This window comes from Hirundo rustica, chromosome 19, assembly GCF_015227805.2.
Source record: "Hirundo rustica isolate bHirRus1 chromosome 19, bHirRus1.pri.v3, whole genome shotgun sequence".
Classification (NCBI taxonomy): Eukaryota; Metazoa; Chordata; class Aves; order Passeriformes; family Hirundinidae; genus Hirundo; species Hirundo rustica.
In genome coordinates, this window is record NC_053468.1 from 908,655 (window position 1) to 920,691 (window position 12,037).

At 50.6% G+C, this 12,037-nt stretch overlaps 1 protein-coding gene across 11 annotated transcripts in view; it reads left to right on the forward strand.

Moving 5' to 3' along the window:
* MSI2 (musashi RNA binding protein 2) overlaps nucleotides 1–12,037 on the forward strand; it is a 204,424-nt gene that overhangs the window by 64,007 nt on the left and 128,380 nt on the right. For all 11 annotated transcript variants that reach the window (XR_005703568.2, XM_040082082.2, XM_040082083.2 and 8 more), the window contains one exon: nucleotides 9,150–9,242. Coding sequence is in view for 10 of the 11 variants with exons in the window: in XM_040082082.2 (XP_039938016.1) it covers nucleotides 9,150–9,242 (93 nt within the window). In the remaining variant the exon portion in view is untranslated. The remainder of the gene's footprint in view (nucleotides 1–9,149; nucleotides 9,243–12,037) is intronic.

The window sequence follows — 12,037 nt, forward strand, 5'->3', positions numbered from 1 at the left end:
AGCCCTCCGAGTTTTGGTGGGTAGATGTGGCTGTTCCCTGGTGGCATCTCTGTTTGGGTAAACGCTTGGTCCCAGACCTGCTGGCGTGGTTTCCAGCGCTGGGGGGATATTTCTTGCCGGGTTTGTAAAAATGATCTAAATGGATCCGACATTGTGGCCATAAAACATCTGTAACGTTACACATTTAGTTATGTTACTAGAGACTTGAGTTCATTTTGATGGGCAGTATTTTATCTGCTACATTTCCCCCTTCTGAAAGCGAAGCTTTCTGTAGAGGAGGATTTATAGAAATATATTTCTAGCACCGAAAAAGTCATGCACATTAAGATGTTGGAGTAAAGGAGAAATAATGTCTTTTTTTGGAGACCTTGGCTGAATTATCTCTTGCTTGGTAGTTTGATATGGCCTTCCTAGCTAGGAACAATATTTTTTTTATTCTTCCTTTAATAACAATAATGTCAGTAACAATGTCTTGCACTATTCCAGCATCTTCAAATCAGACTTTTCAGCGGGTTAGGCATTTAATGAGTGAAACCTCGCAGGCTCCATTGGGCTGTGGGGATACATTTCTGTTCTTTTTGTGGAAATCAAGGCACATAGCACTCGATTGTGCAACGCACTCAACCTAATGAGGCTTCCCCAAATGCTGCGAGTTCAAATGTGTGCTTAAATGCTGAGCCCTGCAGTCTCCAGCTGAGCTTCTCCCAGGACTCTGTGATACATCTCCGCTGTGGAGACTGAAATGACTTGCCCTGTGGTCACTGAGTGAGTAAACATCACACAAGGGAGACGAGCTCTTGTAGCTGCGAGGTGCTGCCTTCCTTTGGAAAAAGCGTGGACGTTTTCTCTTGCCTCGCTCCCACTCTTCATTTGTGGTGCAGCTCCTCAAGGGCCCTTTTATTCCCAGTCAAGGGTTATTTGATCTGCTTTAGAGTGACAACGATGTTGGTTTAATAATGGCTGGTGGGTTCCCTCCCTGGCAAGGGCAGCATCTCCCCTTTGTGAGCTGGAGGGGGGAGTGCTGCAATTCCTGTAATTCACCAGCCCAGCTGTGTGTGGGGGAGAAGGATAAAAGCAAACACGGCGTTTCATAAAACCGTGAAAGTATTTCAACGGCAGTAATAGGCAAATCTGGGCATTTTGCAAGATGTTAGTGGTCTCCCATCAGAGGGAAAGCTCACCCTTGTGCAGAGCCAGGCAGCTCCGTGGCTTGACTCAGCAGATGAAGTCAAACCTGCTCATCAGTAACTGATTGCCATGTGCAGCTAGAGTATGTAGATGAAATTAATCAAGGCTAAGGGTTAAAGTTTCCATTTGTTCTTTTCAGAGAAATCATCTGGAATATGTTGGGAAGGAGGTAAATTGCTTCACACATTTCTTATCCCTTCCCGTGAATTTTTCTTGTTTTAGCAGATTATCTAGAATCTTAACAGAGCTCTCATCACTGATATGACAGAGTTATGAAAAATTAGTTGATACTAACTTAGAAGCATTTAAATTATGTCATAATCTCTGCACTGTAGAGGCAATAAATTTCTTTGGACTTGCCTCAGTGTTTGGAGCTGGAAGAATTGACAAACTCTGGCAGAATCCTTTTTGTCTCCAGTTCAGGCTGTGTTGTTGGGTTTTGTTGAACACTGAGTTAAAGGACTTTGCTTGAGCTTCCAGGAACTTTTTGTCGCTCCCCCTGGGGCAGGCTGGAGACGTCAGCGGGTCTGTCCTGGCCCAGCTTCCTGCTCCTCTGCACAGGAATGTGCCTCTCACTGCTGTCCTGCACACCCCTCCTGGCTCTGGGAGAGCAGGGACAGCCAGGAGCCTTCTCCTTGGATTGCTCCAGGTTAAAAAGTGAGGCCTTGGGCTGTGTTTTAGGAAGCTGATTAGCTTGGTTCCTCACTTCAGTCCATCCTGCTTCACCTGTAGAGCCACACTACAAACTGACCTTGGAAACACTGGCTGTCACAATTTTATGTCCTGTTGGAGAACAAAGGTTTTCTGGTTGTGTTTTGGACATGGCACAAGATGCTTCCTTTGAGGAGATTGGTATAACACAGGTGAGGGATTGATGAAATGGTGATGGTCAGTTAATCTGTGTTCCCGCCGGGTACTGCTGGCTTGGCTTCCGAAGTGAGGCCCCTGCACAATGCCATCTCCCCCTTCCTTCCCCTCCCTCCCTCTCTCTGCCTGCACGAGGTGAAGTTTTGCCAGTAGCCTGTAGATCTGGGACCAGAGGTTTAATTGCTTCCCACTGGAGCCTTTGTCCCTCATTACCTGAGCATTGCAAAAATCCCCCCTCCCAGTCACATTGGGCAGTGCTCTCCATTTGTGGCCTCGAGATGTATTAATTTAAAAATAATTATCTTCGTTTAAGGTTATTAATGCAGATTTTAAGCCCTGCTGAACAGTAATCAGGAGGGCAGGTAGGATAAGTTGTCTGCCCTCAGTGAATATTTAGAGTTACCTTCCTACCACAATGTGCATGAGGAGCTGAAGCAACCAGGGGGATTTAAATAGGTTTGCTCTGCTCCCCTGCTCTTGCCGTGCTTCTGTAACCTGTAAAAGAGTTAACTGGAGCACAGGAGGTGGGAGCAGCCCTCAGGGATGTGATATAACTGGTTATGGTGAGGCTGTGGGGCCGGGAGCTATTCCTGGCCTCGGGAGGGGGGGTAGTGCTGGCTCTGCTGAATTTTACTGTATTTTTTGATATGAAGCTTGAAGCCAGATTTTGTTCAAAAGTCCTGCTGAGCTCTCCCAGCTGGGGCTGCTTTTCAGGCTCGGATCTCCGGTGCAGGGAGCTGTGCAGGTAGAGCTGTTGCTGTGCCTGGAGAGCCGAGGCTGCTCAGGGGGGTGCATGGGATGCTCCTGCCTGCACAGCAAACCCTGCTTTTGGGAACAGCCCCTCCTGGGGGGTGCCCGTGGCCCATGGCAGGCTGCCATCCCCTGGGGGTGGGTGAGTGAGGGGCTGCTCCTCCCAGGGGGGCGAATCAGGGGGTTAAACCCAGGTAGCAGTTGGGAAGATGCACCAGGAAGGGCTTTGCTTGGCCCCTGGCCAGGTTTGCTTGTGAAACTCCAAGGATGGCTTTGGCAGTTGCTGCCAGTTCAGTCTGTCTTGGAAAAATCAGTTTGTGTGTTCTGCCTCCTGCTGATGCCACAGCCATCGAGGGAGGGAAATGCAGCCACCAAAACCCATCCTCCCAGCAGTGACAGCAGAACCCAAGGCAGCCAAAAACCAGCAACACAGCGGGGACCAGGTTAACAGTTTAGTTTCTGAATGGGTCGGGAGAGTATAACCCATCTGTATTTTCCCAGAAATCGGGGGAGCTGGTTTACCCCGCTGGGAACGTGAGCCGGTTGTTGGGATTAAAGAGCTCTTTCATTCCCACGTACCTTCTGTAGCTCGAGCAGTTCTCACAGGACGACAGGAGCTTACACAGGGGTCAGGCACGAGGTATTTGCACCGTTTAAGTCTCGCTGAAATCCTGTTTTGGGTGCTTAAGCGTGTTGTACGTGGCACGTGGAGCCGCGCTGCCTTTGCGCTGCCGGCGGAGCCTGGAGCGGGATGTTTGCTGTGGAACAACGCTCAGCACAGCACCCCCAGCTCTTGTCAGCTGAACAGAAATACCTGCAGACGGGATGCTTCCGGGGTGTTCTCTGGGAGCAGCTTTCACTGAACGCTGCCTTTTTCGTCGTGTCTTTGCGTCGCATTTCAGTTGAGTTTTTAATAGCTTTTTGGAACTTCCTTGGAGGATCCCAGAGGCAAAAAAACTAAAAAACCTGGAGAATTCTTACGGTGTGTGCTCTGCCAAGGAAGCCTGGCTGTTCTGTTAACGAGATCGCTTCCCCTGTTACATGAGTTATTGTTGGTTTTAATTAGAAGTAATGCTGTAGTTTGAATGTACAGCACAATGGGGTATAAAATGCAGTTCAGCACAGATACCAAAGCTGGTTTTTCCAATTATAAACCTATTTTAGAAGGTGGATACACTGGAAATGATGGAATGCCAAATGGCAGATGAGGTGAGCAGGCTGGGATACACGTGCACCCCTGCACACGCTGTCGTACGAGAGAGAGGAGAGTGCTCTGGAAAACAGTTACATGTGCATAATTAGTTTAATCTGAAATTAATGCTAATTTCAGCAATTTGCGATGCAGATTCACTATCAGTACTCCAGTCCACTTCCACCATATTGAGAAGCTGAGGATGCAAAGCCTTGATGAATTCTCACTGGAGTGTGCCAGAGCTGGGTTCAGGCCCAGGTTTCCAGGGTGTTCCGTGAGCTGCGTGTGTTGGGTTTGTGTCTGTCTCCTGCTTTGGGGTTTTACAGGGATTTTACTTCCCGAGGTGGCCTGCCAGCAGCACACTCGGGCTCCTGTCTGTGCCAGCTGGGTGTCAGCACTCATCCTTTCCAACCCCTCCATCCTGAGCCAGGAGCTCTGCACTAAAACTGGAGGCAGGGGGACGGCTAAAATGCTGTGTAAGGAATGGTTGGGAAATGATGCTAAAAGCCATGGCCCTGAAGTTAAATATGTGACTTCTTGAATGTAGACAGGGCATTGACTCGTCTGGAAGGAGTGGTTGATACTCACCGCTTGAGATTTTGAAATTCTGGGAATCCTGCAAAATATTTCATGAGCTTAAAATCATCCTTGTTCGTTTTCACTAGTCAGGATAACAAGACAGTTTTGGTGGGGAAGGAGGAACCACGAGAAGATGATGAGCAGCGTTTTTGTGTGAGTGTGAGGGATGTTCAGGGGGCTCAGAACTGGAGCCCCCAGCTCTGCAAAACCCCATTCATTCATTTCATCTGGGTAAGCTGGGTTTAGCTCACATTTGTATTGACGTTTTCGAGTGGGACAAGACTTTTGTTCCCGGAAACTGCACCTTCAGCCTGTTGTTTAGAGGAGATTTACCTGATACGCCCCAAACTGATCTAATTACAGCCATAACCTTGCACAAAATGGCATAAACTCAGCAGACTTGCCTGGTTTTCTTCCTGCTCCTGCACCTCCAGAAGTGTTTGCTCAGTTTCAGAACACAAAGGCGATTATATTTTTCAAAAGCCAAGCTAGTAAAGAGAATGTAACCTTGAATGCCTCCTCGCAGGAGCAGTCACATGTGTTTTGATTAACTCAGCACCAGCACTGTGTACAAACAGAGCACTTCTGTGATGCTCACAATTAATGGGCCTCACACCAGCCGGGGCTCTGCCTCTCCTGGCGATTCCTTCCGCAGCCAGAGAGAGACACCTTCAGTACACAAACCCTCCAAAAGCATCTTGTAGCCACGGTTTGCAGAGCCCTGCAGGAGCCAGGGCTGGATATATTACACTGCAAATGAAATCCAAAGACACGGGGCTGCAAGTATTGTGGTTTCAGAGTGACCCAGACCTCGTGGAGTCGTTAATAAAACATGGGCTTGTGATTGATGTGCACAAATCGCTTCCTATTGCCCAAAGCCCGCTGTTGCACCCCGGAGAGATGGGGCTGCTGGCACAGGGTCCAAACCCACCTGTGATTCTGTGGCCCCACTGCCCTTGGGGGTGTCCCCGTTGTGAGCAACCTCCAGGAAGCAGATTCTGAATTTACTGACAGGAGAAGATAAAAGACCCTCCGTGACTTTCACTGGAGGAACCGGGGGCTGGCAGCGCGTGCCCCGCGTGTCCGGGCCGTGCGTCCAGCGCCCTGCTCTGCTCCCAGAGCCACGTGCTCTGCGCTTCTCCCTGGGGAATCCGTGCCCTGTCCCATCTGTGGGACCGCTGAGCGAGGATGTGCGGGTTAGAGCAGGAGTCAGAGCCTGTCTCCAGCTGCTCCCAGGCCCACACGGTGTCTAATGGTTGTGAAGTGGCGAGGCCACAGCGGCACGGACACGTCAGGTGTGGGGAGCAGCGGGGGAGGAAAGGGGCCGTGGCAGCTCCTGGGCAGGGCTGAGCCCCAGCTGAGCCTGGTGGCCATCGTGGCTCTGTGGTGAGGGGCTTCTCCTTGTCCTGAGGGGTACAGGCTGCTCCTGCTCCCTGGTCCCCCGTGTTTCCCCTGCTGGTCCCTGCTGCCCGTGTACCTCCTGGTCGGCATGTCCCCCCTGCCCGTGTCCCCCCTGGTCCCCCTGTGTCCCTGGTGCCCGTGTCCCTGTGTCCCCACTGCCTGTGTCCCCACTGCCCATGTCCCCCCGTGTCCCCCGGCTGCCAGGCTCCGTGTCTTGCCCAGGTGTGGCCGTGCTGCTGGGTGCCCCAGGTGGAGGGAGGGGAGGGAGCGAACCCTGCTGTAGGGGCAGTTGGGGTTGATCGGGGGGGACAGTGAACCCTGCTGTAGGGGCAGTTGGGGTCACTTAGGGGGGGCAGTGAACCCTGCTGTAGGGGCAGTTGGGGTTGCTCAGGCTCAGGGGAGCAGTGAACCCTGCTGTAGGGACAGTTGGGGTCACTCAGGCTCAGGGGGGCAGTGAACCCTGCTGTAGGGGCAGTTGGGGTCACTCAGGCTCAGGGGGGCAGTGAACCCTGCTGTAGGGGCAGTTGGGGTCACTCAGGGGGGCAGTGAACCCTGCTGTAGGGGCAGTTGGGGTCGCTCAGGCTCAGGGGGGCAGTGAACCCTGCTGTAGGGGCAGTTGGGGTTGATTGGGGGGGGCAGTGAGCCCTGCTGTAGGGGCAGTTGGGGTCACTCAGGGGGGCAGTGAACCCTGCTGTAGGGGCAGTTGGGGTCACTCAGGGGGGCAGTGAACCCTGCTGTAGGGGCAGTTGGGGTCACTCAGGCTCAGGGGGGCAGTGAACCCTGCTGTAGGGGCAGTTGGGGTCACTCAGGCTCAGGGGGGCAGTGAACCCTGCTGTAGGGGCAGTTGGGGTCACTCAGGGGGGCAGTGAACCCTGCTGTAGGGGCAGTCGGGGTTGATCAGGCTCAGGGGGGCAGTGAACCCTGCTGTAGGGGCAGTTGGGGTTGCTCAGGCTCAGGGGGGCAGTGAACCCTGCTGTAGGGGCAGTTGGGGTCACTCAGGGGGGCAGTGAACCCTGCTGTAGGGGCAGTTGGGGTTGCTCAGGCTCAGGGGGGGCAGTGAACCCTGCTGTAGGGGCAGTCGGGGTTGATCAGGCTCAGGGGGGCAGTGAGCCCTGCTGTAGGGGCAGTCGGGCTCGCTCAGGCTGCGTTTTCTCCTCTGGTGCTGGGGGAACGCAGTAACAAAGCAATTGCACCGTCCATTCGGGGAAACGTGCATTGTAAAAGCAGAATTCATTTTGTGCTTCGCTTTGGTACCAAAGAGCTGATTTCTGAAACCATTTCCCAGCTCGCAACACATCTCTAGGCATTAAAATGTTGTGAATTTGCTTGTCATTACCAATATTTTCTTTGACTGAAGCTTTTGAAACAAAGTGGTCTCTTTTTTTTTTTCCCTATAACCTTCAATCTTTCTTCTAAAAGCAGTAGCTCTCTTTTTCTTTCTTTCTTGGTCAAATATAAAAATGATGATAATTTCAAATACTGCTTTAGAATAATTGCTTTCCTCCCTCTTTTGTATGACAACAGAAGCTTGGCCTGATCTTAAATCAGATGCTGGCAGGCAGAGGGCTCTTGACAGCCCTGCAAAATCCTTTAGTTACAAGTCGGCTTTAGCCAATTCTTTATTTGTAAATGACAATTTTCTACAGAAAAATATATGCTTGGGCTTCAATTTCGGAGCCCTAGATTGCAGCCAGGAAAAAATAATTGAATTTTTACACATTCCCCCCCCACCCCCCTTCTCTTTTTCTTCCTAACTTAAAAAAAAAAACAACAACCAAACCCAAACGGAAAAAGTGAGGCTCTGTAAGGTGTGATTGGAGCTGATTGAGGGGAATATCTGCACTGGTTGATGTGCATGGCTGTGGGGACGGGAGTGGTGGTGACTTTGTTCTGTGCTGGGAGGATTTGGGGCTGCTCTAGCGTGTCCAGTGCCTCAGCCCCGTGGAGGCTTTGCCCCCGAGGTGTGACGGGGTGACCCTCGGTGTGGAGCAGCTCTGGGCTCTCCTCATGACCTCAGCAGCCCTCACAAAAGGCATCTTCAGTGAAAAAATAAGAGAGTGATGAAGCCTGCGGGCGCCAGGATCAGTCCCTGTGCCCCTGCTGGGCTGTGTTGAACCAGGCAGGTCCTGGCTCTGGAGTTGGGGCTGTCTTTCCCTTCGGTCTCTGGAAGTTCTGTTTCACCCAGTTTGCAGAGAGGGCACGTTTGAGTGCCCAGGTTTGTTACAGAGGTGTTTGCTGGTTTCCTGAGTTAGGCAGTGCTGACTCAAACGTCGCCCAGGGTGGCTTGGCTGCTGCTGGGCTGTGTCCAGCTGCAGGGCATGGCCAGCTCTGAGCCCTCCCCAGCCCCGTCAGAGGACGTCCTGGATCTGCCTTCAGTGGTGGTGGCCACGAGGAGCGGGTGGTTTGGGATCGGCGCCCCGCAGACACCTCGGGGTTCGTGTCCCTGGGCTGGTCCTGCCCATCCTCGAGAGCTGCAGCTTGAGGGGTTCTGCTGTGCTGTGGGTTACGGGATCCAGCTCCATCCCTTTGCCCCCTGGGGCCAAACTCCAGCGCACCTGGGGCGGCAGGAGGGGCTGGGTGCTCAGCTGGGCTCTGGGATCACGGGCAGGTTCCTGGAGGGGCCGCTCAGCCCTGGGGACCGGGATTCCATGAGCACGGGCTGTGCTAGCTCGAGCTCTGGCTGCCTTTCATAATTTGATTGTTTTAAAAGTAACTGTGCAAGTTCCTTTTAAACTGACCCGTGGAAACTTAATAACACATCACTTCGATTTGGTGTAATTGCCTTTCGCCTGCCAAAGAGCGTTCAGCCTGTCAGTAGGAAAAGGAGGGGCAAAGGCACCTCTGCTTTGAGGCAATAGCTATGAAGATACCATGCTTGGACTGCTTTTTCACTTATATTTGCATTGAGAAGCACAATAAAAATCATTTATTAAAAAAAAATATCCGGGGGCTAGAGTTGTTATTGAGAGCCTTTACTCAGCCATCTCTCAAACAAAAACAAAACAAGACAGAGAAAGAAGTATCTAATCAAATCGAATTGAAATTGCTTTTGTAAAGAAGTATTCTCATTATCTGGGTTAGGGATGGGATCTGAAGAGTATTTCTTTTTTTTTCCACATGTTGTTTGAAATAATCTGGTTAAACCATATGCTTGTCTTGTAATTTCTTACAGATGGTCACAAGAACAAAGAAAATATTTGTAGGTGGATTATCAGCTAATACAGTAGTGGAAGACGTGAAGCAATACTTTGAACAGTTTGGCAAGGTAAGTTCTGCCCAAGTGAGCCACTACATAGTTGTTCTTTCTTCTCTTTCTTTTAAAAGTGTGTTTTGAAAAACAAAAGTGCATTGAGGACTGAGCTCAAAGGACAGCCAAGTTTTTGCTTTTCCATGTCATTTCTTGAGGGATTCCTTTTCTGTTTGTTGTTTGTGTGAGTACAGCATTGCCAACACTGTTTACTTCCACTAAAGAAAAAAGCATCACTGGGAGGTGAATCTGTGTCTGTTCAGGAGGAGTCTGACCCTTAGCTGAATGATTACACAGTTGTCTTCTCCATAAAATCAGCCTTCTGTTAGCCCCGATTCCAGTGGCAAAAAGGGCAGATAGACGTATTGGAGAGCTCATTAATTTGTGAAAATGCCTGAAGGAACCATGTGAAAAGCCAGAGTAATGTGGAAGTCACTAGAATATCCACTTAATTTCTTACTAGAAAATCCTTCTGCAAGTATGTGTAGAATGCTGGCATCATTGGGGGGAAAAAACCAAAAAACCAACACCAACAACAAAAAAAAAACCCACAAAAAACCCACAGCACAAACAACCCTCACCAAAACCCCCCAAACAAACAAGTTTATGCAGAGATGGAGATCTGAACCTTGCCAGAAGAGTCTTTTCTGTGATGTAACAGCTCAAAGCCACTGCCCATGCTCTGGCTGGAGCTCAGTGACACTGAATTCTGTGGAGCTCCCTGGATCCCCACGGCTTCGGGACGCTTGTTGAGGAGTGGATGGGTGACGGGGTCACAGAGCTGCCTGCTCTGAGAGCAGTTTGTGGTGCCACCTCCTGCCAGCCCCACTGTCCACGGGACTCCGTGGGTTCCAGCCCAGCAGCTCGATTCCTGTCTTTTGGAGTGCAGCAATCGATGTTTTAGATGCAAGATTGCACGAGGACACAGCAGGGTATCCCAGAGCAAAGCAGCTCCCGTTCCTTGTAGTCAGTTTATGTTTCTTTTATCTGCCCTGAAAAGCCTGAGCCAGGCAGGATTTTGTTGAGGGCTGAGGAGGCGAGTTTATAAATGGTTCCTGTGCTGGATTGATAGTTGTTTTGCAAACCAGTCATTTTATTTTCAATAATAATCTTCGATTCCGGCAGGATGTTTACAGCCTGCTGAGCCTTTTATTAAAGGATTACATGAGCTTTTGGATGTTTCTTCTGTAGTTACTTCTAATTGCAGAACTCCACTAACCTGTATTTTTCAAGTTAATAATAGTTTCAATATAAGTGCTTTGCATATTGTCTGGATGTTGTCTTAATATAGTCTTTTTAATTTCACCATCTGGTAGTTTCATGCTTGCAATTTTACAGTCCCTGAGAATGCAGCAGCCAGGCTGTGTCTCGGGAGTGGCTGGGGATTCGGGACGCTTTGGTTCTGCTTTCATGCTCTGCCATTCTTGAGACAGCTTAGCAGAGGTTTGCCTTCCCAAAGGCAGTACTTTGGGAAAAATCAAGGGTTTTTTTCAAGTGTCTTAATTTTGCAGGCCAAAAAATGTAAGGAGCTGAAAATTGCGCAAGTTGGGATCAAGGTAGGAAGCCATTCCCGTGTCAGCACAGCTGGGGTTGTCCCACTGAGGCTGCATGTCCAGGCACTAGAGCTGAGCTCCTGCAGGAGTCAGGGCATGGTCCCTGTTTGGCAGTCCCCTGTTCCAGCCTGTGGAGAGTTTGGTGAAGCTGGGGGCGTTGGGAGATGTTTGGCTGTGTGACCCGGCGCTGGTGCAGGGGTTCGGGTTCTCCCCACAGCGCTGTTCCTTATCAGCTGGGACAGTTTGGTTTCGGGGTGTTTTGAGGTGATTCTCCTCAAGGCTGTGGTTGTCAGGAGTGGTTAATGACCCTTAGAAATGGGTCAGCTAAGTTAGATCATTGCTAACGTGCTGTGGACAGTGGGATGCTGTGTTCAGATCCAGTGACCCAGGACCGGTGCTGCAGGACCTTGCAGGAGTCGATCCTTCTCCAGCCCCTTCCCTGCAGGACTTCCTTGCTGAGATCCAGCCCTCCGGGGCAGGGCCTGTGCTCAGCACACAGCCTGGCTCCCCAGCCAGGCCACTGCCGTGCAAACAGTGATCCACATCGACTGGCCAGCTCTGCCTTTGCTTGGAGCGTTCTTAAAATAAAGCAAATTGCATTACATAATTAATGTGCGAGGAGCCGCCCGTGTTTGATAAGAGCATCTCAGGTGATTTGCTCTTTGAAATGCTGAGCTTATTTATCGGCATGGAAAAAATTCCTTACCGACCGCTGCCGTTCCTGAGGTCCCGTTTGTGCGTGCTGTGGAGAGGAGCTCTGCAGCCAGGGCAGGTTGTTTGGTGACTGGAGGTGGCTCTCAGAGCGCAGGATGTGGGACAGCGGCCACCAGCTCTGGGGCCAGGCTCGCTCGTGTAGCTGGGAGTTGGCAGGAAAGGGGTAAAGTGTTGAATTTGAAACTGCAGCTTTTTGAAAAGTCATTGCCAGAACCTTTGTCTCCAAGAAAAGGAAGAGTTAAACCCACCAGTGAAAATGCCTGATGATACAGCAACAAAGTATGTGGTAATGATAATTCTTGAAACTTGGCTTGTAAGATTCCTCATAGTGATTATTTTTTTCTTTCTGAAACAGTCCAGGAGCCCCAGATTTCGTTTTGGGAAGTTGGGCATCCTTAGCTGTCGTAATCTGTGGAGAGAAACTGGAAAAAGCGACCCAGGTGAAGCCAAAAGCCAGCAGAGAGCGAGCACAGAGCAGTGTCATTAACAGCCTTGTGGCTGCCCAGAGCTGCTGAGGCTGGTCCTGAGCACCTGCAGTGCTGCAGG